General features: G+C 46.2%; 1 protein-coding gene across 2 annotated transcripts in view; it reads left to right on the forward strand.

Annotated features, from left to right (window-relative positions):
• Positions 1-12859, forward strand: part of ARHGAP21 (Rho GTPase activating protein 21) — a 152290-nt gene extending 139431 nt beyond the window's left edge. For both annotated transcript variants that reach the window (XM_038755966.1, XM_038755967.1), the window contains 9 exons: positions 907-1062; positions 1169-1247; positions 2858-2931; positions 3027-3116; positions 5436-5561; positions 5751-5792; positions 6101-6206; positions 8109-8140; positions 10270-12859. In XM_038755966.1, the coding sequence (XP_038611894.1) occupies positions 907-1062; positions 1169-1247; positions 2858-2931; positions 3027-3116; positions 5436-5561; positions 5751-5792; positions 6101-6206; positions 8109-8140; positions 10270-11964 (2400 nt within the window). In that variant the 3' untranslated portion in view covers positions 11965-12859. The remainder of the gene's footprint in view (positions 1-906; positions 1063-1168; positions 1248-2857; positions 2932-3026; positions 3117-5435; positions 5562-5750; positions 5793-6100; positions 6207-8108; positions 8141-10269) is intronic.
• The last annotated feature ends 13287 nt before the right edge of the window (positions 12860-26146 follow it).

Consider the following 26146-nt stretch of genomic DNA (forward strand, 5'->3'; position numbering starts at 1 on the left):
CCAGTTTTGCAGTCCTTACCTTCAAAAAATCAGGGTGTTCGTCAGTGAGCTCACCCCCGTCAAAGCATTTATCAAGCCTTGAAGGCTCTGTTCTGTCCTTGAGATGATCCCTTGCATCTGGCACTCCTCAGCCAACAATCCCCAATGCAAGAATCTATCAAGCAATCAATCATTGGTATTTATTGAGCACTTACTGTATGCAGAGCACTGAACTAAGTGCTTGGGAGAATACAACAGGGGTGGTAGACCCGTTCCCTGCAACAAGTGTACTGTCTAGAGGGGGAGACTAATGGTGAGTCTGATCCTTTTGCTGCCTCTGATTCCCCTCCCCCCTGGTCTGGTCTGGTCAGCCTTCCCTGGCTTCATGAGCCTTCCTCTTCCAGGCTTCACTGACTTTCTCCCAGCCGTTACGTACCCTGTTGCTTCTGTCTCCTTCAAATTAGCAGTCCTTCTACCACTGTAGTTCTCCTGCAGTTCCTGGTTAGGGGTTTTTCCATTTTTCTGGAGGCCGGGGGTAAGAGCAGGAGCAGCTTGGCTTAATGGAAAGAACAGGGGGTTGGGAGCCAGAGGACTTGGATTCTAATCCCAGCTCTGCCGGCTGCCTACTCTGTGTCCATTGGCAAGTCATTGAACTTCTCTTATCCTCAGTTCCCTCATCTGTAAAATGGAGATTTGATACTTGTTCTCTCCACTGCTTAGACTGTGAGCCCCATGTGGGGCAGGAACTGTGCCCAACCTGATTAACCCGTACCTACGCCGGTGCTTAGAACAGTGCCGGGCACATAGTAAGTGCTTAACAAACACCATAGTAATAATTCGTTACCTGTGGTGTGCTTGTGTTATTGGAAAGGGCCTAGAAAATACTTGAAATATGCTCAAATGAAAGGGCTTGTTCTTTTTTGGCAGTACATTCCACTAATAGTAGACATATGCTGCAAATTGGTCGAAGAAAGGGGACTCGAGTACACGGGGATCTACCGAGTTCCGGGAAATAATGCAGCCATTTCAAATTTACAAGAAGAACTGAACAAGGGCATGGTGGACATTGACATTCATGATGAAGTGAGTTGGGCTAGACCTTATTTTCATTTGAATGGCTTCAGTTGGATGTGTGGGGCATTTTTCCATTGGTTGTAAAATTGCTGTTTTCCTCTTTGTCAATACCTAGAAATGGCGAGATCTGAATGTAATAAGTAGTTTGCTGAAGTCGTTTTTTAGAAAACTCCCCGAACCGCTTTTCACGAATGGTGAGTTGTGTTCCTGCCTGACAGTAGTAAGTGGTTAACAAATGCCACAATTATTATTATTATTATCGTTATTATTGTTGTTGTTATTATCCCATGATAAATCTACAAAAATGTTAACTTGAAATGGAAATTTGTAAGAAGGAAGACCAGAGATGTGAACAAAAGATATGACAGCTTTCCTTGTCGTACAAAAGCCAGGTTTTTGAAAGGGGTCACGTGACCTGGGGTTCCTTGGCATTAGGCTCTGTTGGAGGACCTCCTCCCTAGTTATTGGTGATTAATTATTATCAGAGGGCCCAGGTTCTAATCCTGAACCTGCCATTTGCCTGCTGGGTGACTTTGGGCAAATCACTCAACTTCTCTGTGCAGTGTCCTCATCTAGATCATAGGGATTCAGTACCTGTTCTCCCTCCCATTTAGACTGTGAACCCAATGAGGGGCAGGGACTAAGTCCGACCTGGTTATCTTGTATCTGTCCCAGCACATAGTGCAGTGCTTGGCCCATAATAAGCATCTCACAAGTACCACCATTATTACTTTAATTATAATATTATTGATGAGAAGCCCCACCTCTGAAAGAAGGAAAACCTGGTTGGCAGAAGTTATTAAGCCCTCAGTATATGCCAGGCCCAATTGAAGGTCAAATCCAGACACGATTCCTGGCCCTCAAAGGGCTCACAGAGTTCGTGGTGGTAGTTTCTCAACAGAATGAGTTTTCCTTGAAGTTGTGGCGGGGGTACCACCCCTATTCACGCAGACATAATTGGACTGTTGAAATTTATGATTTGGTGAATTTGTACCAGTTTCCTTATTCTGATTCCATTCTCCTCCTCCTCTGGGTTTGCCCCAGCTTCTACCAAAAGTCTATGATGATTACCCTCAGTATGTACTTGGTCATCTTTATTAAGTCAATGAAGAAGTGAATGCTTTTGTTACTTGTTCCTTAGTTCTTAGTCATTTGGAAGGAAATGAGGCAGCTTGGAGTTGCAAGTGCTCTGCCAGTGGAGTAAGATAGAAATAGTAGGCGTATTCCTCCCAGAGCCTAGGGTGACTTCCTCCAGTTAGGGTGCCTGGGAGGTCTGTGAACTCTTTTGGCCCATGATAGCGAAGTGCAGTAATATTGGTATTGGTGGGCAGCTAGGCATGGAACTCTTCTCCGTTGGTCCAAAAGAGTTAGTGCTTCCCGCAGAGAGCTTCACCTATTCCCAGACACTGATTGTAGCCCACAGGTGGGCCACTGCTTTAGCCAGGGGGTGAAGGCAGGGTGAGAGCCAGGGGTGAAGAGAGGCATGGAGGGTTACAAGATGGAAATAACTGCACTTTTATTCATGCCTCTTTTGACTTGAACTCAGCCATGGCTGTGGGTGGCCACCCTGGTCTCCCATGGCCTCAAGAGCAGGCGCTTGAGGGTATTGTTTTTGATGACTGCATCCACGGTGGGCTCAGAGGCACCTCGGAGCAGCTGCTGGTTGGAAATGAAGCTGCCTCTGCCAAAAGATAGAGAGAGGGGCTGACTTTTTCTGGCTCTTGTTGTTTATGCTTGTAAGAAAGAGTTTATCTTTAAAAATCCAGGCCCTCAGATATGAACAAATTTTCTTTATGGTTAACAGATAAATATGCAGACTTCATTGATGCAAATAGGAAAGAAAATCCTCTTGAGCGCCTGAAAACTTTAAAGAGGCTGGTAGGTGGCATTTGAAGCTTGGGAGAGCCCTGAAATTCAGCCCGGGAAGCTTTTAGATCCACCACTGAAACAGTTTGTGGTTTTTTTTTTTCCAGATCCACGACTTGCCTGACCATCACTATCAAACGCTTAAATTTCTCTCCGCTCACCTGAAGACTGTGGCAGAAAACTCTGAGAAAAACAAGGTATGTAGAGCAGCTATTCTGGGATCGTACGTTCAAACAGGTACAGAGTCTTGACTGCTTGTCCCCGAGGAGCGATGAAGGACAGGCAGCCTCTCTTCCCCTCCGCCCACAGGGAGTCCAGGCTGAACATCGGGGAATATCCTTGTTAGCAAGGGGGCAACACTCTCCTAAGGCCCAGCCCTTCCCTTAGACTCCATCCCTGAGTGCCAAAAAATCCCAGCCATGACACAAACACCTCTTCCTCTCTAAAGCCCTTTAGAAATGGTCTTTTGTTGCATCAGTCCCAATCAGTGTTGATTCCCAGGTCAAGGACTTGGTCATTCAGCAGAAGGGGATGGATTTGAAGGGTCCTGAGGAGAGGGAAAAGCACAGGCAGCAGTGTTGCCTAGTGGAAAGAGCACAAGCCTGGGGGTCAGAGGTCCTGGGTGCTAATCCTGGCTGTGACCCTTGCCTGATGTATGACCTTGGGTAAGTCACTTAAGATCTCTGTGCCTTAGGTGTCTCCTCTGTAAAATGAGAATTAAATCCTCCTTCCTCCGATTTAGAGTGTGAGCCCTATGTGGGGCAGGGACTATGTCTAAGCTGATTAAACTCTGTCTACCCCAGTGATTAGGATAATGCCTGGATCATAGTGAGCGCTTAACAAGTGCCACGCACACAGAAAGGTAGGGGACTTCCCCATAAGTGAGGGTGCTAGGGTACTATCTTACTCTTTGCATTTAGTGGCACATCACTAACAAATCCAGAGAGAGAGCCACAGGTCCCAGGCAATTCATTCATTCATTCAGTTATATTTATTGAGCACTTACTGTGGGCAGAGCACTGTACTAAGCATTTGGAAAGTCCAATTCAGCAATAAAGACAATCCCTTCCCAATCAATCATGCTTACTGAATGTCTACTATATGCAGAGCACTATACTAAGCACTTGGAAAATCACAAGACAACAGAGTATCCCTGTCTACAAGGATTATGCAGTCACTGTACAGGTGTGCTCAAGGCAAAGCCTGTTTTGTACATTCCAAATAACACTGGCACAGTGTGTGGAATGACACTGAGTGTGGAATAACAGACTATTTTTTTCCTTCATCTTTTTGCAAGGTCTGTAGTTGATGGATTAGGAAAAACCTTGGAAGTCTTCGAAGTGGAGGGAGGGCTGGGGGGCAGGGTGGGCCCAGGCTATGCATGCTTTGCCCCCTGCAGTTCCACATCTTCCTTTCCACCTGGGTGAGGCTGTGCACAATCTTCAGAAAAACGGTAGCTTCTACCTAGGATCCCCATCTCTCTCTCCCCTCTAATCAGTTGTCGCTGTCATTATTCTGAAAATCTAAGGCATAGACCCTAAATTTTCTCTCTAGAGCAAGTGATATGTTTAGCCACTAACAACGTGCCAGTGATGCCATCTTTTTCATAATAGTTTTGCCACTGTTAGCATATTGTCTGGGTGAAAACAGGTGGGGCGATTTCATTCGACATGGCTGACCGATGTGTTGGATAAACTGCTGACCAAGAATCTGGTAGGGAGGCTGCACATATGGAAACAATATTTTTCACATACATACTCAGATCTTGGAGCTCAAGAGATGACATTTCCAGGGATTGCTTTCTGAGAGGCAGAGTGCCCCAGTCTGCAAAAGTGAACATAATCTAAATTATCTGGAGTGCATTGTTAGGTGTATACCTCTAATTTTAAAAACTAAATTTAGGATCAGCATATATTTATTAAAATAATAATATTAATAGTAATGGTGTTAGGCACTTTCTATTTGCCAGGCACTGTACTAAGCACTGCAGTAGATACAAGAGAATCAGGTCAGACACAGTCCCTTTCCCACATGGGGCTTAGAGTCTTTGTCCCCATTTTACAAATGAGGTAACTGAGGCACCGAGAAGTTAAATGACTTGCCCAAGCAGACATGTGGCGAAGCTGGGATTAAAACCCAGTCCTTCTGACTCCCATTTCTATGCTCTATCCACTAGTCCATACTGCTGCTTGAGCTTCAAGAACGTCTCAAATTTACGATTCAGGAAAAAAAAGATTGCTGAAGACAGTCTGTCGGTTTCAGTATACTGGGTGTTAAAGTCCAACTTCATGTCCTCCTGTAAAGTCAGTGAAAAAGCTGCAGGTCAGGGAAGCTAGTTTGTCTTTCTTGGCTGTAAGCTAATACCCAGCTCCTTCTCATGTAGTTTTTGTTTTCTGACTTGAAATATTTACTACTACTATTCTAGAGCCCAAAATCAAATCCCAGGCCTGCTGACGAGGAGGCTGAGCATGCTGAATTGAGCCCAAATTGATCATTTTTTTTTTCCTTTGTTTCAGATGGAACCCAGGAACCTAGCTATAGTGTTTGGTCCTACCCTGGTTAGAACCTCAGAAGACAATATGACAAACATGGTCACACACATGCCTGACCAGTACAAAATTGTAGAGACCCTCATTCAACATGTAAGTCCAGGGTTCACCTTCTTTAGGAAGAGCTTGGCCAAGACCCCCTCCCCCTTGTAAGGGCAACTTGGTCTTGAGTCTTTCCTCCTCTTCTCTTCACCACGCCTTTTCTCCCCGCTGTTGTTCTCTGCTAGCGGTCATTCTCGGTTGTCTCATTTCCGTTTTCACCTTTTTTATTTTAAATTGTAGCACGACTGGTTTTTCACCGAAGAAGGTGCCGAAGAGCCCCTCGTAAGTATTGTTCCTTCTCTACCAGTGGGCCGTTACTGTGGTCGGGGACCGCCAGCCCTCAAGCCGACTGCCCCGGGTGCCGTTGTTCGCCGGGCACAGCCCAGAGTGGGTTTCCACCTCCTCAGCTCCCACTCTAACGGGAGCACCAACAGTGGCCGTTGGGGTGCTCCTCTGGTTTGCAACTGTAAGGCGGTGTAGAAAAACAGCTTATGAAGGAACCCTGTCCTCAGGTGCCTAATGCGGTTTTAGTAAATGTTATCAAATGGCAATGAACTAACTGTAAAGAGCTCTTTGTTTATTAACTGTAGACAACTGTACAGGAGGAAAACACTGTAGAATCTCAGCCTGTGCCAAACATAGATCATTTACTCACCAACATTGGAAGGACGGGAGTCTCTCCTGGAGACGTATCAGGTAACTCTTGCCTGGGCAGAATTAATCTGTAGGCACTTGTAACCCACTCCATTTTTCTGTAACGAGAGAGCAAATCGATCATAAGTAACAATTCACTTGTGATTTGTTTTTCCTTTTCTTTTTTTCTACTAATAAACGGATTCTCCCTCTTCTGACTGAACTGACTGTGGATTTTTCCAGGGGTTATTTGGCAGGGCTGCATGGAGTCGGAATGCCTATTGAGCAGTAGAACTGTCAAATGGGGAACTAGGAGGGGAATGTGCATGCCTCCCACTGTTTAATTTCTTCACGGTGGTCCATACAATAGTCATCACAAGGTAAAACAGATCTGTGCTGCTGGATATGTGGTTGCTGTGATGGCAGAAAGTTTGACCTCCTACATGGTAGCAGTGCCGCAACTAGGAACTAAGCTGGCAAAGCAGAAGGTTAAATCGAATCGAGCTCCTCCGGGGAGAGGTTGCACCCCCATCGTACGTGGTGATTTGTCTGTATTAAGAACTGTATTCAAAACAGTGAAAGCTGACTTTCTTGTATTTATGTGAGGCCACTCTCTCATATGGCCCGGCCCTAGCACTGCCAGCTCTTTTCAGGGACATTGTTTTCCTTCCTTACTGTCACACTAACCCAGCGTGTTTCCCCACAGTGTTCTCCCTTTGTCTGTAGTTCCTGTTCTAGTTCTAAAGGGGTTTTTTCAGGACTTAACTGACACAGGCAAATCTATGCTGATGTTCAAACAGGCGAAGTGGGAGGCGTCTATCAGACGGTAATGTCACTAGTGGATTCTATGATGTCCCTGATGGACAGCTGGAACTGTAGGAAGAAGGAGGACTGTTGCCCACACTGTAGCTGCCTTGTCTGCAGAAACCCCCGATTCTTGTAAATGGAAAAAAGAAAAAGAAAAGAGGAGTTGATCTGGGCTGTACATTTTTCTTTTGGGAGTATTTTAAACAGATCAATGCTACTTTCTTAAAGTCTTTCTGCTGTTTCTTGTTATTTCTGAAGCAGACCCTGAGGAGAAATAGCATGGTATGGTGTACCAGTTTTTCAAGTCATAAAGCATTTAGCCATGTGTCAGAAAAGGGGCGTGGCACGGGGCTCAGCTCACCTCGAAAATCAATTGACCTCAGAGTTGAGACGAACTGACACAATCGGTTTTATCGCCTGTGGCGCTGACCCCTTCCTACCCTTTTTCTAATTGTATCTGAGTTTTTGCCAGACAGTAAAATTATGGTCTCCATCGTTCCATTTCATGATAGCGCTTGTTCTAGATAAGTCCAAAACTGGTAGCCCTTCCGTTGAGCTAGTCCAAAGGAACCCAGACTGCATTGATGGGTAGTGTCAACCTGGGATGCGAAATCTGGAGCAGCAATAAGAATTCAGGGCCTGGAAAACGGGGGTGACTGGGCAAACGGTTTTGCGTCCCCAACTAAAAGAAGGAGTTCAGTTTAACGGTCTGACAAAAATAACCACACCGAGTGTCGCAGTTCAGCGCTAGGATAGTGATAGAGATCTGCATTGTATATCCATCCAATTCCAGGATGGGGTACATAGTACAATTCTTCAGAGGTCATCAAGCTTCTCTGTTGCTAGATTTTTAGTAATTATAAAATCAAATACACCCTAGTATTTCTGTTTTTATTTAGAACAGGGCTCCTTTGCCATTCCTATCATTGAGCTGGTTCTGCCTACAATTCACAGCATCCTTTCATGGCGGTGGCTTTCTGTGGTGCGGCTTGCATCTTTGTGAGCTCTGACTATCCACTGTGTTTCTATTGTTTCGTTTGGGTTTTGCTTTCACATTTGGCTCTGTGCTTGTGTTTTCCATAAGTTTTGCATTGTCCGTAGCAAAAACCAGAATTTTGGCCCCATCTGACCACCACCTCTGATTTGATTTTTCCACAGATTCAGCCACTAGTGACACAGCCAAATCTAAGGTAAGTTTTTTTTACGGCATTTTAAGAACATAGTTTTTCCCTGTGCTTGTTTGTGATGGGGTCAGTGAATGCCACTGGTTGATGGACTGACAAATTTGCAGTGAACTCATGCCTAATTTGAAGCATGAGGTTTGGGGGGGAAAATAGCTTGAATAGCAAAACAGTGCCCAGAGGCCTACAAGAGGGCTGTAAGTGCCCTCCGGTTTCCAGCATTCTCTATTATACCTCATCAGGGAGTTTGTAGAACTATTCCCCTGCCTTATTCTTTGTAGGCCAGATTTTCACTCGGCCTGGTCAAGCATCCACCAATTGTTACCTATCTTTCTTTCTTCTACATAAGAACCCCAACAAGGGTTTCGCTAAGAAAAAAAATACCTTTAGCTTTTATTCACTTGACACCAGTTTCACACTTGGTGGCCCAAAATGGGCTTCTTGGCATACAAGAAGCTGGTATTGAGAACCTGTGTGATGAAAGCAGCCAACCCTCCCTTGAGCTCTCAGGATCCACAGTTTTCAATCTGGTCAGATAAGAAGGACAGTCCCACCCGTGCCTGCCAACCCCCTTGTACACTCTCCCGAGCGCTTAGTACAGTGCTCTGCCCATTCTCAGCATTCTGTTAAGCAGCATGGCCTGGTGGCAAGAGTACAGTCTTGGAAGATGGGACATAGGTTCTAATCCCTGCTCTGCCACTTGTCTGCTGTGTGATCCTGGGCAAGACTCTTAACTTCATGCGTCAGTCAGTAAAATGGGAATTAAGACTGTGAGCCCCCTCTGGGGCAGGGACCGTGTCCAACCTGATTACCTTGTATCAACCCCAGCACTTAGAATAGTGCTTGGAACATAGTAGTGCTTAACACATACCATAATTATAATTGTTATTGTAATTAAATGCCACTGAACGGTTGACTGGTCCTAGCATGGAGTTAGTGCAGGTCCACGACACCGTCAGTGATTGAGCAACTGATTTTAGATGGCCGAGGGTCCGGCCCCTTGTCTTACACAGTCAGTCATGGAGGCCAATCCATAGGAAAGCCCCTTAGGACCACCTCTTCCTCAGCGTGGCTCAGTGGAGAAGAGCCCGGGCTTTGGAGTCAGAGGTCATGGGTTCGAATCCCGGCTCCGCCACATGTCTGCTGTGTGATTTTGGGCAAGTCACTTAACTTCTCTGAGCCTCAGTTACCTCGTTTGTAAAATGGGGATTAAGACTGTGAGCCCCATGTGGGACAACTTGATCACCTTGTATCCACCCCCAGCGCTTAGAACAATGCTCTGCACATAGTAAGCGCTTAACAAATGCCATTATTATTATTATTATTATTTACACATGAGGAGTGGCCTAGAGGCAATTTAAGATTAACCCTCCCTGGCTCATCGAACAGAAGACTGATTCAGGACCTTAAATCATCAATCATATTTACTGAGCGCTTACTGTGTGCAGAGCACTGTACTAAGCACTTGGGAAGTACAAGTTGGCAACTTATAAAGACAGTCCCTACCCAATAGTCGGCTCCATGACCTAGCCTGTCAGCAGCAACTCACTGGATCATTTCTTTACTCTCGAGGTACACTGATCTGTGGGAGGGCATTCCCAGCAAGAGCAGCATGGCATAGTGGATAGAGCACGGGCCTAGGAATCAGAAGGTCATGGGTTCTAATCCCAGCTCTGCCACTTGTCTGCTGTATGGCCTTGGGCAAGTCATTTCACTTCTCTGTGCTTGTTACCTCGTCTGTAAAATGGGGGTGAAGAGCATGAGTCCTATGTGGGACAGGGACTGCGTCCAACCTGATTTGCTTGTATCTACCCCAGCACTTAGTACAGTGCCTGGCACATAGTAAGCACATAACAAATACCATAATAATAATAATTATTATTATTATTATCATCAGTCGATTAGCCCAGCCGGCTGTAGGCAAAGAAGGGAGATGCCGACCTCGAACGCCCAAACCAGAAGGAGGAGGCAGGAAGCCAGCAGGGGTGGTCACGTGCTCGGGGCCTGGTTCACCAGCTTTTTGAGCAGACAGCCCTCAGGGCTGTTTTGAGTTGGTCGCTTCCTCTGGAACATCTCAGAGAAGCAGATGACGGGTGAATTGCCTTTTAACCTGCATTTTCCTGTTTTTCCTTCCTCAGGGTTCTTGGGGATCTGGAAAGGATCAGTATAGCAGGGAACTGCTTGTATCCTCCATCTTTGCAGCTGCAAGTCGGAAGAGAAAGAAAACAAAAGAGAAAGCCCAACCGAGCAGCTCAGAAGATGAATTAGATAATGTGTTTTTCAAGAAGGAAATTGCAGAACAGTCTCACGGTGACGCCACTAAAAAAGATGGTGACGGGCTGGGAAGAAAACAAAGGGTCTCGATTTCGAAAGAAAGCAGTACTAAAAAAGACCCGCATGGGGCAAAAGACAAGAAAATGTCCCTAAGAAAAGGAAGCACGGGGTCTGAAGAACCCTCCCCGCCGTACAGCTCAAAGCACGCCAAGTCTCCCAATCTCAGCTGCCGCTTGACCGCTCCGAGGGATGATCCAAAAACCCCGGTGCCGCAAACCTCCTCTCAGCTGGAGGAGACTGTGTCTGACTCCGGCACCCTGCTGAGCACTTCATCCCAGACTTCCCTGCCCCGATTTTCCGGTAAGAAACTGACCAGCCCAGAAATGAAACGGGGTGAGTTTTTTGCCAACGTCACCTCGGACTATTCGACCGCCTCATCCACCACGTACCAGGCGGGCCTCGACTCGAGCAGGCTGAGCCCGGAGGTGCAGTCGGTGGCGGAGAGCAAGGGGGACGAGGCGGACGACGAGAGGAGCGAACTGGTCAGCGAAGGCCGCCCCGTGGAAACGGATAGCGAAAGCGAATTCTCCATTTTCACCCCGAGCTTTGCCTCCGACAGAGCCTTCAGGGGGAAGATGCAAGAGACGGCCAAGACGAGCCGGCGAAACTCGGAAGGAAGCGAGGTGAACTGTACCGAGGGTAGCCTCACCCCAAATCTGGACGGCCGCAGGCAACAGTTCAGTTCCCACAGACTGATCGAATGTGATACGCTGTCTAGGAGGAAGTCTGCTCGGATCAAGTCAGACAGCGAAGGCCCGGGGGATGGCAAGATGGAGCGGGAGACCCCGTCGGTGACGAAGATGTTTGACGTGATGAAAAAAGGAAAATCAACGGGGAGTTTGGTCCTGTCTGCCAGAAGCGAGTCTGAGAAGCAGGAGCCCACGTGGAGGATTAAAATCACCGACCGGCTAAAACTGCGGCTCAAGGCGTCGGCCGACGACATGTTTGGGATCGGAAGTCAGAAGGCCGGTTCGGCGGACAGCGCCAAGAGGAAAAACATCAGGCGAAGGCACACCCTTGGAGGGCAGAGGGATTTTGCTGAGATCAGTGTTCTGAATGCTTGGAAAGTCCACGAGGGGAGCCCGAGCAGGGAGAGGGAGTTTGAACTGTCCGCCGTGAATCGGTTGAAGCCCAAGTGTCCGGCCCAGGACCTCTCCATTTCGGACTGGCTCGCCCGGGAGCGTTTGCGCACTAGCACATCGGACTTGAACGCGGGGGAGAGCGGAGACCCCAGGCTCGGGAACCCGAGCCGGGCGGACGTGTCTGGGGCGGACCTCCCTTTCTCCGTCCAGCTTCGAGCAGACGAAGGCAGCTCCCCCAGCACCTTGACTTTAGCCAGCCGGCCCTGTCTCTCCACCCCGTCGCAGGCCCCCGACCAGATCAATGGTGAGAGCTTCCAGAACATGAACAAAAACAACTTCAGCGCTGCCGTTGACGCCCATCCTCACAAACTGTCTGGAACCCAGGTCGTTAAGTCACGATTCTATCAGTACCTTTGAACCCGGGACTGACGTCTAAGCACAGCTACACAAAGAGCCACTGTTACATGTTCCAGTAACCCTGTATATATTTTCCTGTACCAGAATTGTTATTATTATACAGCCTTCATTTGGGCTGATTTCACCGATATGCACTGTGGAAAGTCTTTACGGTGCATCACTACAGCCAGAAGAACATAAAATTAAGAGCATATATGTATATGTATATATACACACATATATATGTGTGTGTGTATATATATATATATATATATTTGAAAAGTATATCAGATGGTTGCAGACAAATAAGTGAATTATCTGCTGTGACACGCTATGTAGTGTATACAAGGTTTTATGACGGAAGATTGCTGAATACCACAGCTGGCATTAGTATGCAGAAAACTTGTTCCTTTGGTTTAGTCACTAACAAAAGTGCCTCATCATAAAAATTCATTTGGCTTATTAGGGTGCCATATTGTTTATTGTTAAATTAGAGAACTCACCGCGAACACATGGATGCGTTTTGTGGGAAACACGTTGCGTTACAGTGTATCGATTTTAAAAACAGATGGATACAGAGCTTCCATTCTTTAGGCATTCCAGTTGGATCTCTGAGTTTTATATTCCAATTTTAATACCGTTTTTGAGTTTTGTGTGACTTGAATTTTTAATCTTTCTGTAAAAGAAGTAACTTAAATGAACATATTATATGTGTATCTGTTCTTCAGGTACCAGATTTGATTTAATGTTGTTTAACATAAGCGTGTAAAGGCGTGTAAATAGTGGATCCTGGATGCAACTGGCTTCTTTTATTCAGAAGAATAAAAATCTGCATGAAGACTGAATGAATCCGAACCCGTGTTATGCCTGTGTGCATACAAGTAAACACTGGAAATAAAATTAAAGTTTTGGTGAACTCCTGCATGTCCTGATGCTCATTCTAATGAGGAATTCAGCAGTGTCACCTCCATTCACTTGATTGGAGTTACTCAGCAAATAACAGCGTATCTGGGGCTGCTCCGAGTTCGAACGAAAGTTACAGATGCGTGGCCTGGTGGACAGAGCGCAGGCCCGGAAGTCAGGGAACGTGGGTTCCGATCTCGGCTCCATCCCATGCCTGCTGCGTGACCCTGGGCAAGTCATTTAACTTCTCTGTGCCTCAGTTTCCTCATTTGTAAAATGGGCATTTGATACGTGTTCCCCTTTTCTCTCAGACTGTGAACCTCATATGGGTCAGGGGCTCTGTTTGACCTGATTGTCTCCTACAGGTACGGTGAGTGGGCCCACAGTAAGCACATAACAAATATCACTGTGATTGTCTGGTGAAAAGAGCACGGGCCTGGGAATCAGAGGATCTAATCCTGGCTGTGCCATTTGCCTGTTTTGTGATCTGGGGAAAGTCACTTAACTCCTCTGTGCCAATTTGTAAAATGGCGTTTGAATACCCATTCTCTGTCTCCCCCAGTCTGTGAATCTGATGGGGGACAGGGACCGTGTCTGATGTGCTTATATTGTGTCTGCCCCAGTGCTCAGTTTGGTTTTTGGCACATAGTGGGTGCTTAACAGATGCCACCAAAAACTCACTGTGAGACAGTGAGTACACAAAGCATGGTTATTCTACCAAGATTGAGGAGCAGCGTGGCTCACTGTAAAGAGCACAGGCATGGGAGTCAGAGGACCTGGCTCAGCCAATTTCCTGCTGGGGACCTGGGGTAGATCACTTAACTTCTCTGTGCCTCAATTTCCTCTTTGTAAAAAATGGGGATTCAATTGTCTGTTCTCTCTCCTAGACTGTGAGCCTCATGTGAGACAGTGACTGTGGCTGACCTGATTCATTTGTATGTACCCCAGCACTTAGAACGGTGCTTGAAAAATAGTAAGTGCTTAAAAATACAATAATAGTAATAATAATAATGATAGAGCACGGGCCTGGGCGCCAGAAGGACCTGGGTTCTATTCCCAGCTCCTCTGCTTGTCTGCTGTGTGACCTCGGGCAAGTCATTTAACTTCTCTGGGCCTCAGTGACCTCGTCTGTAAAATGAAGATTAAGGCTGTGAGCCCCATATGGGACAGGGACTGTATCCAACCTGATTTGCCAGCGCTTAGTACGGTACCCGGCACACGGTAAGTGCTTAACAAATACCACGATTATTATTATTGTTGCTGTTAATAATAATGCAGTCCAATATAGCTGTATGGCAAGGGACATATGAGACTAGGTGGTAGCAAATAATACTTAAGGCGGCCCTTAACCCCTGAATGGATGCCTCTACCTTATTTAAGGCAGCAAAATCAATCACACATATTTATTAAGTGCTTAATGTGGGCAGATCATTGTACACTTTGGAGAGTACATACAACAGAGTTGGTTGACACCTGCCCTGCCCACAGCAAGCTTAAAGTCTAGCCCAAAACTATGTTATACTGCAGAAGCATCCTCAGCTCTGTATCCACATTCTGGTTCCTGCATTCTGGGCCCACTTGCAGCAGTCGGACTCTCCTGGCACTTTCTAATTTGCTGGTCCTTACCTAATAATGTCCCGAACAGTATAACTGATCTTAAAAAAGGCCAGTGAGGTTATTATTACAGCAGGCACAAAACTGTGGGAAGAAAACTGCTAACAGGGCTTCTGGAGACTGTTTATAGCATAGACTGTCTTTTAACCGTTGAATCCTTGTATTATTCAAGAGGTAGGTGGATGAGTCTGAGCCGTGTTTTTATCAAAATTATGCTGAATTAGTGAGTATTTGGGGCTTTGTAATTTCAGTGTCAGCTGTCTGCTATGTGACTTTGGGTAAGTCACTTCTCTGTGCCTCAATTACCACAAAATGGGGACTTAGACTGTGAGCCCTATGTGGGACAGGGGCTGTGTCTAACCTGATTAGCACTTAGAACTGTGCTTGACCCATAATAAGCGCTTAACAGATGCCATCATTATACCATTATTATTACTAGGAACAGCCCCTGTTGGGGCTTTCTGTGTCTTGTTTCTGCTGGGCACCCTCAGGGTGGCCCTTTCTTCTGTGTTGGTTCCATTGTGAAATGTCCAGGTGTGCTTTCTTCCTCCAGCTGCTGTTCCAAGCTGTATATCTTATTTTATTGGAGGGAGAACCAGTTCACACAGCAGATAAGTGGTGGAACCGGGATTAGGAATTTACCCAAACCCCTCTTGAACCTGCTGATTGTATTTATTGACCCAGTTTTATAAATAATGGAACTGTACCATAGACAGGTTAGGTCACTTCCCAGCAGCTCCTTTCCAAGTTTGACCCCCGATCCATGGTTGAGGCAGGTAAGTGTGTATCCGAAGGTACGATAGGCATTGCGACTGTTTTACTTGAGTCACGACAGAATCCTTTTCCTTTCATGTGGTTTCAATCCACTTCTCTGCATTTTCCAAGTGTTCCAAGAGTTCCAACCCAGTTCTGACATCAGTTTTTTTTTTTTAAATACCATTTGCGTTCCTGGTCCTTGTTTATTCTTATTAAGACATCCAAGGATCATGTTTGATTTCTTAATATCAACCTTAGCCGCTGACTTGAGTTTGGCTGCTTGCGACAACCTCACGCGTGATTTATGTCCCGATTCATCTTAGAACACAGTCAGGCTCTTGGCATCCGGATGGTGGGGTGAAGGAAGAGGATGGAGAACGAACAGCAGCAGGCCCAAGCGGATGATGCAGGGGACCTGAGGAACGGAGACAGCAGGTAAGGGGAGTCAGGAAGGTTTTCAGGGGACCAGGACTTTAAGCAACTAAGCAACGACAGAGGACACTTGAGACAGGCCACAGGATGCTGGTGGGATGGAGAGCGGTAGACTATTAGAGATGTAAAACTTCTTTGGAACTGGGAATTGAGAAAGGGACCCTCAGTCACCCCAAATTCAGATCCCCGCGAGACACCACGTGGCCTAGTAGATAGAGCATAATCCCAGGAGTTAGCTGGACCTGGGTTTTGATCCCAGCGCCACTACGTATCTGCTGTGTGACCTTGGGCAAGTCGCTTAATGTCTCTGTGCCTCAGTTACCTCATCTATAAAATGAGGATTTAGACTGTGACCCCTATGTAGGACCCGATTAGCTTGTATCTACCCCAGCACTGGGTACAGTGGCTGACACATTACAAGTGCCTAACAAATGCCGCAATTATTATTATTATTATTATGTGCTTAACAAATGCCTTAGCTAGTACCAATAATGATAATAATGATAAAGGTACAGCCTGGGATGCCTTAGCTAGTACCAATAATAATGATAAAGGTACAGCCTGGGAGCAGGCTCTCTGGGAAAATATAATAGCCTGGATTCCGTGATTAAAATATTGGCTGCAGACATTGGCCACTGTAGGAAACAGGTGGTGGAAGCTGGGTCTATTTCCCAGAGTGAAGCGGTGATCCTCATCTGCGTTTCCAATCTGGACCCTTTTTCATTGAGGGGATCCCCAAGCTGAACTTTCCGCTTCCTCCTTTGGTGGAAGTGTGAGGTACAAGGAGGGCTTTACAGTTCATACCTACTGAAAACACAACCCCGGGAGGGGCACGGGAAATGTAGTGTCATAAAGTCTGGGCCGTGTTGTCTCGGTTTGTAGTTGAGTAGACCTTGAATCAGTGAAAATATTGGCTCCAGTTCGACTTTGTTTAATAAGAATCAGTTCTGTGAACATTCTGCACACTCCTTGGATTATCTCTGACACTGTCGCTTAATTTAGTTTAATTGCTTCTCTAAATTAGTCCTTCTCTGCAGTCTTCAAAACACGTCTGTTGACTTATTTTCATGTGGACCGAGACCTAAAAAAATCTCTGAGGGGATGTGGGGAAAACGGTGAAGTTACTATATTCCTCCTTCTTTGCCTGTGGGTTTTGTGGTTATTCAGTCAATCCATCATGTGGTATTTTTTGAGCACTTCTGTGTTTTTTGTGGGTTTTTTAATAGTATTTGTTAGACACTGTGTGCCAGGCACTGTACTAAGCGCTGGGGTAGATTCAAGCTGATCGGTTTGGACACAGTCTGTGTCCCCTGCGAGGCTCACATTCTCAATCCCCATTTTACAGTTGAGGAAACTGAGGCAGAGAAGTTAAGTGACTTGTCCAAGGTCATGCAGCAGGCAAGTGTTGGGGCTGGGATCAAAACCCAGGTCCTCTGACTACCATGCCCAGGCTCTTTCATTCAGTCATATTTATTGAGCGCTTACTGTGTGCAGAGCACTGTGCTAAGCACTTGGGAAGTACAAGTTGGCAACATATAGAGACGGCCCCTACCCAACAGCAGGCTCACAGTCTAGAAGGGGGAGACAGACAACAAAACAAAACATATAAACAGAATAAAATAAATAGAAAAGTAAATACGTACAAGTAAATAGAGTAATACATCTGTACAAACATATATACAGGTGCTGTGGGGAAGGGAAGGAGGTAGGGTGGGGGGATGGCGCTTAGTACAGTGCTAAGCGCTTAGTACAGTGCTCTGCACACAGTAAGCGCTCAATAAATACGATTGATGATGATGATGGGGAGGCGGAGAGGAATGGGGGGGGTCCAGTCTTTCCTCTAGGCCAAGACGGAGGGCGGTGACTGTTGTTAGCCTGGCACATTTTCTTCCTTCTAATCAACTCAAAACTAGACACCCCCATGGATTGAGCCTTAAAATGAGCAGATAGTGCATTAAATCACACAAGACAATTCTATTTCTCTTGTCCTCAGTGCTTTGTGTTAAAATTCTGGCTGTCAGGAGTTCACTGTTGAACCATATTAAAATGGGATTTGATTTGTGTGCTGACCTTCACTGGGATTAAAGTAAGTTAAATTTTACCCCCCAAATAGAACTCTAGTCCCTTGTCCTGGTGATGTGAGAGTGTGTGGCTGTTTAGGAATGAAAAAGGAATCTTTGGGTTTTTATTTCACAGTCCACATAAAAGGTGCACTTTGTACACGTGGGTTAAGTATGTAACATTAACAGATAATGTGCTTCAGAGAAAACGCTCCCATTTGACCGAGCCGTTTACGCATCTGCAAAATACGTGTGTCAAACTATTACAGCCTCCTTAGGGCTGAAGGAATGGGAGCTGTTTGCCGCAGCTTTGAGGCTGGTTATTTGCTTTTATCATTAGATTCCCCGAGTGAAGCAAAGCTAAAATGCCTGAAGATGAAGTAGCAAAGTCCGTTTTGCCCCCTATGTCTGCTTCTCTACACCCTGTGAACCAGGACCAGAGTGTCAAAGGTTTTGGGGGGAACAGGCTCTGTTCCAGGCAGTCACTAATCCCCAGTTGGACACAAAACTTGTGAACTTACCTACTCCAGTCCTCAGCCTGTGTGTGTGTGTGTGGTGTTGATTCCGTTGTGCATTCAGTGGTATATTTTCACTAATCTATTTGTAGATCAGCCACATAAACACACAGGTTAATTTCAGTATTGTCTTCAAATATGACACCATGCCATTTTTGGGTTTTGCAATTCCCAAATGCTTAGTACAGTCTGTTGTACCTGGTAGACACTCAATACTGCTAAAAGAGTGGATATCACCGATCTTAGAGATTTTCAATTTGGAATGAGGCTTTGGAGTTGCATTGGTGGGTAGAACTGCCCGTAATGTGAAACATAGTGAGAAGGCCCAAGTGTCGCAGCTATTTTAGAAGGTTGCTTCAACTTTGAACTTGCTTTGAATGTTGAGGTCGAATTCCCCACACTGTCGGTCTGCCAGACGTCTGTCCTTGCAACATTGCTGCTTAAGCAGCAGAATTCAGTTCTGTGTGGAGATCCTTGTGAATAATGTTGGCAAGCTGCTGATTGGTTCATAACTTTCATATTTTGGGGGATAATCAACAGTGTATTGTGCATTGCTGATTCAGAAAAGCTGTTCATCATCATCTGCATGTCTTACTGTGCGAATGCACAGTTTTGGGCATTCAAGAGTAGGATTTAAGGACTTTGTGTAATGCTGAAACAGCTGGATGTGCTGAACGTTTCCTGGAGGGTCAGACTTTGCCTTCCTGTCTTGGGTCCTCAAGCATAGATGCAGAGAATCAGTTAGACAACAATGGCCCGATTTACATCTATGAGCTAGGATTTAGTTTCTGTGCCCAGCACAGAGAAGCAGTGTGGCCTAGTGGAAATGAGCACAGGCCTAGGAGACAAGGGACCTTAGAACAGTGCTCAGCGCTTAGAACAGTGCTTTGCACATAGTAAGCGCTTAATAAATGCCATTATTATTATTATTATTATTACCTAGGTTCTAATCCCAACTGTGTACCTTGTCTGTTGTGTGGCCTTGGGTAAGTCACTTAACTTCTCTGTGCCTCAGTGACCTCATCTGTAAAATGGAGATCCAATACCCCTTCTCCCTCCTGTTCAGACCGGAAACTCTCTGTGGGGCAAGGACTGCATCTGTCTACCCCAGTGCTTAGAACAGTGCTTGATACACAGTAAGTGCCTAACTAATGCCGTAATTATTGTAATTATTAAAACCTAAAACCAGATTGTGTTCTGATTTGAAGTGAACTCTGAGATGAGCTCCTTCTAATCTTCTTTTAACCAAAAGAGACTCCAATCAGTATCAATCACTGGTAATTATTGAGCACCTATTGGGTGCAGAGCACTCTATTAGGAGCTTGGGAGACTACAGTGACATTAGTGAACATGATCCTTGCCCTCAAAGAGCTTAGATTCTACCTGGGGAGATGGATATCTAGGTATATTAGAGCTGGAGGGAAGTAATAGTGTATATAAGATTTGTACCCACGTGTTAAATGGGGTTGTGAGAATTTTAAGTACTTAGCTGGTTCTAAAGCACTGATGTAGGTGTTGGGGGCTAGAAGGTGGAAAGATAAGAAATTATTTGGAGAAGATGAGGTTTCCAAAGGCCTTTGTAGATGGAGAGAGGAGTGTTCTATTGGATATGAAGAGAGAGGGAGTTCGGAGTTTTATTTCCTAGGCAATTTCTGCTTTTGCGACCCAGACTTCCTTGTGCATTTGATGTTGCTTTTTGCACCTCCAGATCCTCTGATTCTTGATTGGAAGTGGCTCAGCTCCTTTACAGCTTGAGGAGATACTTTATTGCCCTTGCAGCCTTGCCGCCCAACCTTGTCTTTGTCTCCTCCCCTTAATATCCTCCAGCTGTGGATTACTGATTCCTTTCTTGATCCTGCCTATTTGTAAATTATTCTTATTGCATGTGGTCTCAGTAGTGTGTTTTCTGGCCTGGAGCCAGGGTGCCCCGAGTCAGAAGAAATCATTGCTCTCCTCCCGACTTGTGTGGCAGGCTCCGGATTCTCGGGGAGCAGGCAACACTGGTAGTTTCCCTTTAGATGACCCTGGTATGTTTGCCTTTTCTTTTACAGGAACTTTGGTCGATCAGAGTGTTTTCATATTTGATCCGTTAGGAAAAGTCTGTCAGCAGCTTTGATTGAAACTAGATTTGGAAATTACGGTGTACAATGAGTCCAGGTGTATCCAGAATGACTATTCAGGAATGACTGGATTGGGTCATTAGTTAAGCAATACCCCCAGGTTGGCCCACCCTGGATCGATGTGAGGGTCTCTCCCACCTCATCGATGGAAGGACCCCGAGATCGGGGAGAAACCTCCTTGTGGGTTGGGGGTCCGATGTCCCAAATTGAAAAGTAGTAGCCCAACGTCCAGCCCGGCTCTGATTTGGGAACAGCCTCTTTCTGAAATCCCAGCAGGGGCTGACGCTGTCCTCACGTATGTAAGTAGTAACAGTATTTATTAAGTGCCTACTGGGTAAAAAGCACTGTACTAAGCACTGGGGGAAAATACGTGGGTAAGAATTAGACACCATCTCTGGTCTACCAGGGGCTCACCATCTGAAATGAAGAGCCTCTGGTTGGGGAGGGGGAGACATCATAGGAAATAGAAGTACAAAACAGCATAAAAGACAAGGCTCAGGGCCCAGCAGGAGCGGCAGTGTGGTCAAATGGCTAGAGCACGGACCTGACATTCAGAAGGACCTGGTGTCTGATCCCAGCCATGCCACTTGTCTGCTGTGTGACCTGGGGCAAGTCACTTCTCAGTGGAAAGAGCCCAGGCTTTGGAGTCAGAGGTCATGGCTCCAAATCCTGGCTCCGCCACTTGTCAGCTGGGTGACTTTGGGCAAGTCACTTCACTTCTCTGGGCCTCAGTTACCTCATCTGTAAAATGGGGATTAAGTCTGTGAGCCCCCCATGGGACAACCTGATCACCTTGTAACCTCCCCAGTGCTTTGAACATAGTAAGTGCTTAATAAATGACATCGTTATCATTCTCTGGGCCTCAGTTACCTCATCTGTAAAATGGGGATTGACTGTGAGCCCCATGTGGGACATGGACTGCGTCCAACCTGATTAGCTTATATCGACCCCAGTGCTTAGAACAATGTCTGATTAATAGTAAGTGCTGAAAAGAAAGAAAAAAACAGGGCTGTGGATAAAGGGGCATGGTGAGAAGGGACTTCTAGGGGAGCCCCACCTGCACAAAGCGTGTCGGGAGTGGGGGTCCCCGGCGTGGTGGTGGGACGGTGGGCAGGAGTTACCCGAGGCCTCTAATAATAATAATAATAATCTTGGCATTTGTTAAGCGCTTACTATGTGCGAAGCACTGTTCTAAGCGCTGGGCGGGGGCTACAAAGTGATCAGGTTGTCCCACGGGGGGCTCACAGTTTTCACCCCCATTTTCCAGATGAGGGAACTGAGGCTCAGAGAAGTGAAGTGACTTGCCCAAGGTCACACAGCAGACATGTGGCGGAGCCGAGATTCGAACCCATGACCTCTGACTCCAAAGCCCGGGCTCTTTCCACTGAGCCACGCTGCTTCTCTTAACTGTAGCAGCGTGGCACAGGCCCCCTTCTAGACTGTGAGCCCGCTGTTGGGTAGGGACCGTCTCTAACAACTGTCTGTGTTTGTACGGATTTATTACTCTATTTATTTTACTTGTACATATTTACTATTCTATTTTTGTTAATGATGTGCATTTAGCTTTAATTCTGTTTGTTCTGACGACCTAACCCCTGTCCACATGTTTTGTTTTGTTGTCCGTCTCCCCCTTCTAGACTGTGAGCCCGTTGTTGGGTAGGGACCCTCTCTATATGTTGCCAACTTGTGCTTCCCACACACAGTAAGCGCTCAATACATACGATTGAATGAATGAATAATAATAATAATGACGGTATTTGTTAAGCGCTTACTGTGTGCAAAGCACTGTTCTAAGCACCCGGGGGTGGGGGATACAAGGTGATCAGGTTGTCGCACGTGGGGCTCACAGTCTTAATCCCCATTTTACAGATGAGGGAACCGAGGCCCAGAGAAGTGAAGTGACTTGCCCAAAGTCACACAGCTGACAGTTGGTGGAGTCAGGATTTGAATAATAATAATAATAATAATAATAATGGCATTTATTAAGCCCTTACTATGTGCAAAGCACTGTTCTAAGTGTTGGGGAGGTTACAAGGTGATCAGGTTGGTCCTCATGGGGATCACATTCTTAATCCCCATTTTACAGATGAGGGAACTGAGGCCCAGAGAAGTGAAGTGACTTGCCCATAGTCACACAGCTGACAAGTGGCAGGGCAGGGATTTGAACCCATGACCTCTGACTCCAAAGCCCGGGCTCTTTCCACTGAGCCACGCTGCTTCTCCTCATGTTTTGTTTTGTTGTGTCTGTCTCCCCCTTTCATTCATTAATTCATTCAATCGTATTTATTGAGTGTTTACTGTGTGCAGAGCACTGTACTAATCAATCAATCAATCGTATTTATTGAGCGCTTACTGTGTGCAGAGCACTGTACTAAGCGCTTGGGAAGTACAAGTTGGCAACATATAGAGACGGTCCCTACCCAGCAGTGGGCTCACAGTCTAAAAGGGGGAGACAGAGAACAAAACCAAACGTACTAACAAAATAAAATAAATAGAATGGACATGTACAAGTAAAATAGAGTAATAAATATGTACAGACATATATACATATATACACGTGCTGTGGGGAAGGGAAGGAGGTAAGATGGGGGATGGAGAGGGGGACGCGGGGGAGAGGAATCAATCAATCGTCTTTATTGAGCGCTTACTGTGTGTAGAGCACTGTACTAAGCACTTGGGAAGTACAAATTGGCAACATATAGAGACAGTCCCTACCCAACAGTGGGCTCACAGTCTAAAAGGGGGAGACAGAGAACAAAACCAAACATACTAACAAAATAAAATAAATAGAATAGATATGTACAAGTAAAATAGAGTAATAAATATGTACAAACATATATACATATATATAGGTGCTGTGGGGAAGGGAAGGAGGTAAGATGGGGGATGGAGAGGGGGACGGGGGGAGAGGAATCAATCAGTCGTCTTTATTGAGCGCTTACTGTGTGTAGAGCACTGTACTAAGCACTTGGGAAGTACAAATTCACAACATATAGAGACAGTCCCTACCCAGCAGTGGACTCACAGTCTAAAAGGGGGAGACAGAGAACAAAACCAAACGTACTAATAAAATAAATAGAATAGACGTGTACAAGTAAAATAGAGTAATAAATATGTACAAACATATATACATATATACAGGTGCTGTGGGGAAGGGAAGGAGGTAAGATGAGGGGGATGGAGAGTGGGACGAGGGGGAGAGGAAGGAAGGGGCTCAGTGTGGGAAGGCCTCCTGGAGGAGGTGAGCTCTCAGTAGGGCCTTGAAGGGAGGAAGGGAGCTAGCTTGGCGGATGGGCAGAGGGAGGGCATTCCAGCCGGCAGGGGGCGCGCGCGGGGGCAGGCGGCGGGGCAGGCGGAGGAGCAGCCGGCAGGGGGCGCGCGCGCGGGGGCGGGGACAGGCTCCGCCCAGCAGGCGGTGGAGCTCGTGCTTTTCCCGACTCCTCCTCCTAATCCCGTTTCTCCTCCTTTTTTCCTCCTTTTCCTCGTGCTTCCCGGCCGGGAGGAGCAGGAAGAGGTCGTGCGGGAGTCGGGCAGGCCCGCGGGCTGCGGGACGAAGAGCCGGGCCGCTCCAGGTGAGCCACGCGGGGGGCCTAAGGCCGGGCACCAAACTGCACCCTTAACCTTCCCTCAACTCCGGACTCCCTCACCACTTTAAAATAATAATAATAATTAATAATAATAATAATAATAATGATGGCAAGGCCCTACTGAGAGCTCACCTCCTCCAGGAGGCCTTCCCAGACTGAGCCCCCTCCTTCCTCCCCCCCGCCTTACCTCCTTCCCCTCCCCACAGCACCTGGATATATGTCTATATGTTTGTACGGATTTATTACTCTATTTTATTTGTACATGTTTATTCTATTTATTTTAATTTGTTAACCAATCAGTCGTATTTATTGAGCGCTGACTGTGTGCAGAGCACTGGACTAAGCGCTCGGGAAGTACAAGTTGGCAACCACAGCGTGGCTCAGTGGAAAGAGCCCGGGCTTTGGAGTCAGAGGCCGTGGGTTCAAATCCCGGCTCCGCCACTTGGCAGCTGTGTGACCTTGGGTAAGTCACTTCACTTCTCTGGGCCTAAGTTCCCTCATCTGGAAAGTGGGGATGAAGACTGTGAGCCCCTCATGGGACAACCTGATTACCTTGTTTCTACCCCAGCACTTAGAACAGTGCTTTGCACATAGTAAGCGCTTAACAAATGCCAACATTATTTTTGTTATTATTATTATTATGTAGAAACAGTCCCTACCCAACAGTGGGCTCACAGTCCTTTAATATGTTTTGTTTTGTTCTCTGTCTTCCCCCTTCTAGACTGTGAGCCCACTCATCTAGACTGTGAGCCCACTGTTGGGTAGGGACCGTCTCTATATGTTGCCAACTTGTACTTCCCAAGCGCTTAGTACAGTGCTCTGCACAAAGTAAGCGCTCAATAAATACGGTTGAATGAGGAATGAATGAATGTGGGGTAGGGACCGTCTCTATATGTTGCCAACTTGTACTTCCCAAGCGCTTAGTACAGTGCTCTGCACACAGTAAGCGCTCAATAAATACGACTGAATGAATGAATGTGGGGTAGGGACCGTCTCTATATGTTGCCAAATTGTACTTCCCAAGCGATTAGTACAGTGCTCTGCACAAAGTAAGCGCTCAATAAATACGGTTGAATGAATGAATGAATGTGGGGTAGGAACCGTCTCTATATGTTGCAAACTTGTACTTCCCAAGCGCTTAGTATAGTGCTCGGCACAAAGTAAGCGCTCAATAAATACGGTTGAATGAATGAATGTGGGGTAGGGACCGTCTCTCTATGTTGCCAACTTGTACTTCCCAAGCGCTTAGTCCAGTGCTGTGCACACAGTAAGCGCTCAATAAATACGACTGACTGAATGAATGAATGTTGGGTAGGGACCGTCTCTATATGTTGCCAACATGTACTTCCCAAGCGCTTAGTCCAGTGCTCTGCGCACAGTAAGCGCTCAATAAATACGATTGAATGAATGAATTTGTTAACTGCTTACTTTGTGCAAAGTACCGTTCTAAGCGCCGGGGAGGTTACTAGGTGATCAGGTTGTCCCACGGGGGGGCTCACAGTCTTCACCCCCATTTTATTCATTCATTCAATCGTACTTATTGAGCGCTTACTGTGTGCAGAGCACTGTACTAAGCGCTTGGGAAGTACAAGTTGGCAACATACAGAGACGGGCCCTACGCAACAGCGGGCTCACAGTCTAGAAGGGGGAGACAGACAACAAAACAAAACATTAAAATAAAGTAAGTAGAATAGTAAATATGTACAAGTAAAATATGAGGTCACAGGCACAGAGAATAATAATAATAATGAAGGCATTTATTAAGCGCTTACTATGTGCAAAGCACTGTTCTAAGTGCTGGGGAGGTTACAAGGTGATCAGGTTGGCCCACGGGGGTGCTCACAGTCTTCATCCCCGTTTTACAGCTGAGGTAACTGAGGCCCAGAGAGTGACTTGCCCAAATCAATCAATCAATTGTATTTATTGAGCGCTTGCTGTGTGCAGAGCACTGTACTAAGCGCTTGGGAAGTACAAGTTGGCAACATACAGAGACGGGCCCTACCCAACAGCGGGCTCACAGTCTAGAAGGGGGAGACTGACAACAAAACCAAACATATTAAAATAAAATAAATAGAATGGTAAATATGTACAAGTAAAATATGAGGTCACAGGCACAGAGAAGAATAATAATAATGAAGGCATTTATTAAGCACTTACTATGTGCAAAGCAGTGTTCTAAGCGCTGGGGAGGTTACAAGGTGATCAGGTTGTCCCAC

The sequence above is a fragment of the Tachyglossus aculeatus genome, chromosome 13 (assembly GCF_015852505.1).
Source record: "Tachyglossus aculeatus isolate mTacAcu1 chromosome 13, mTacAcu1.pri, whole genome shotgun sequence".
Classification (NCBI taxonomy): Eukaryota; Metazoa; Chordata; class Mammalia; order Monotremata; family Tachyglossidae; genus Tachyglossus; species Tachyglossus aculeatus.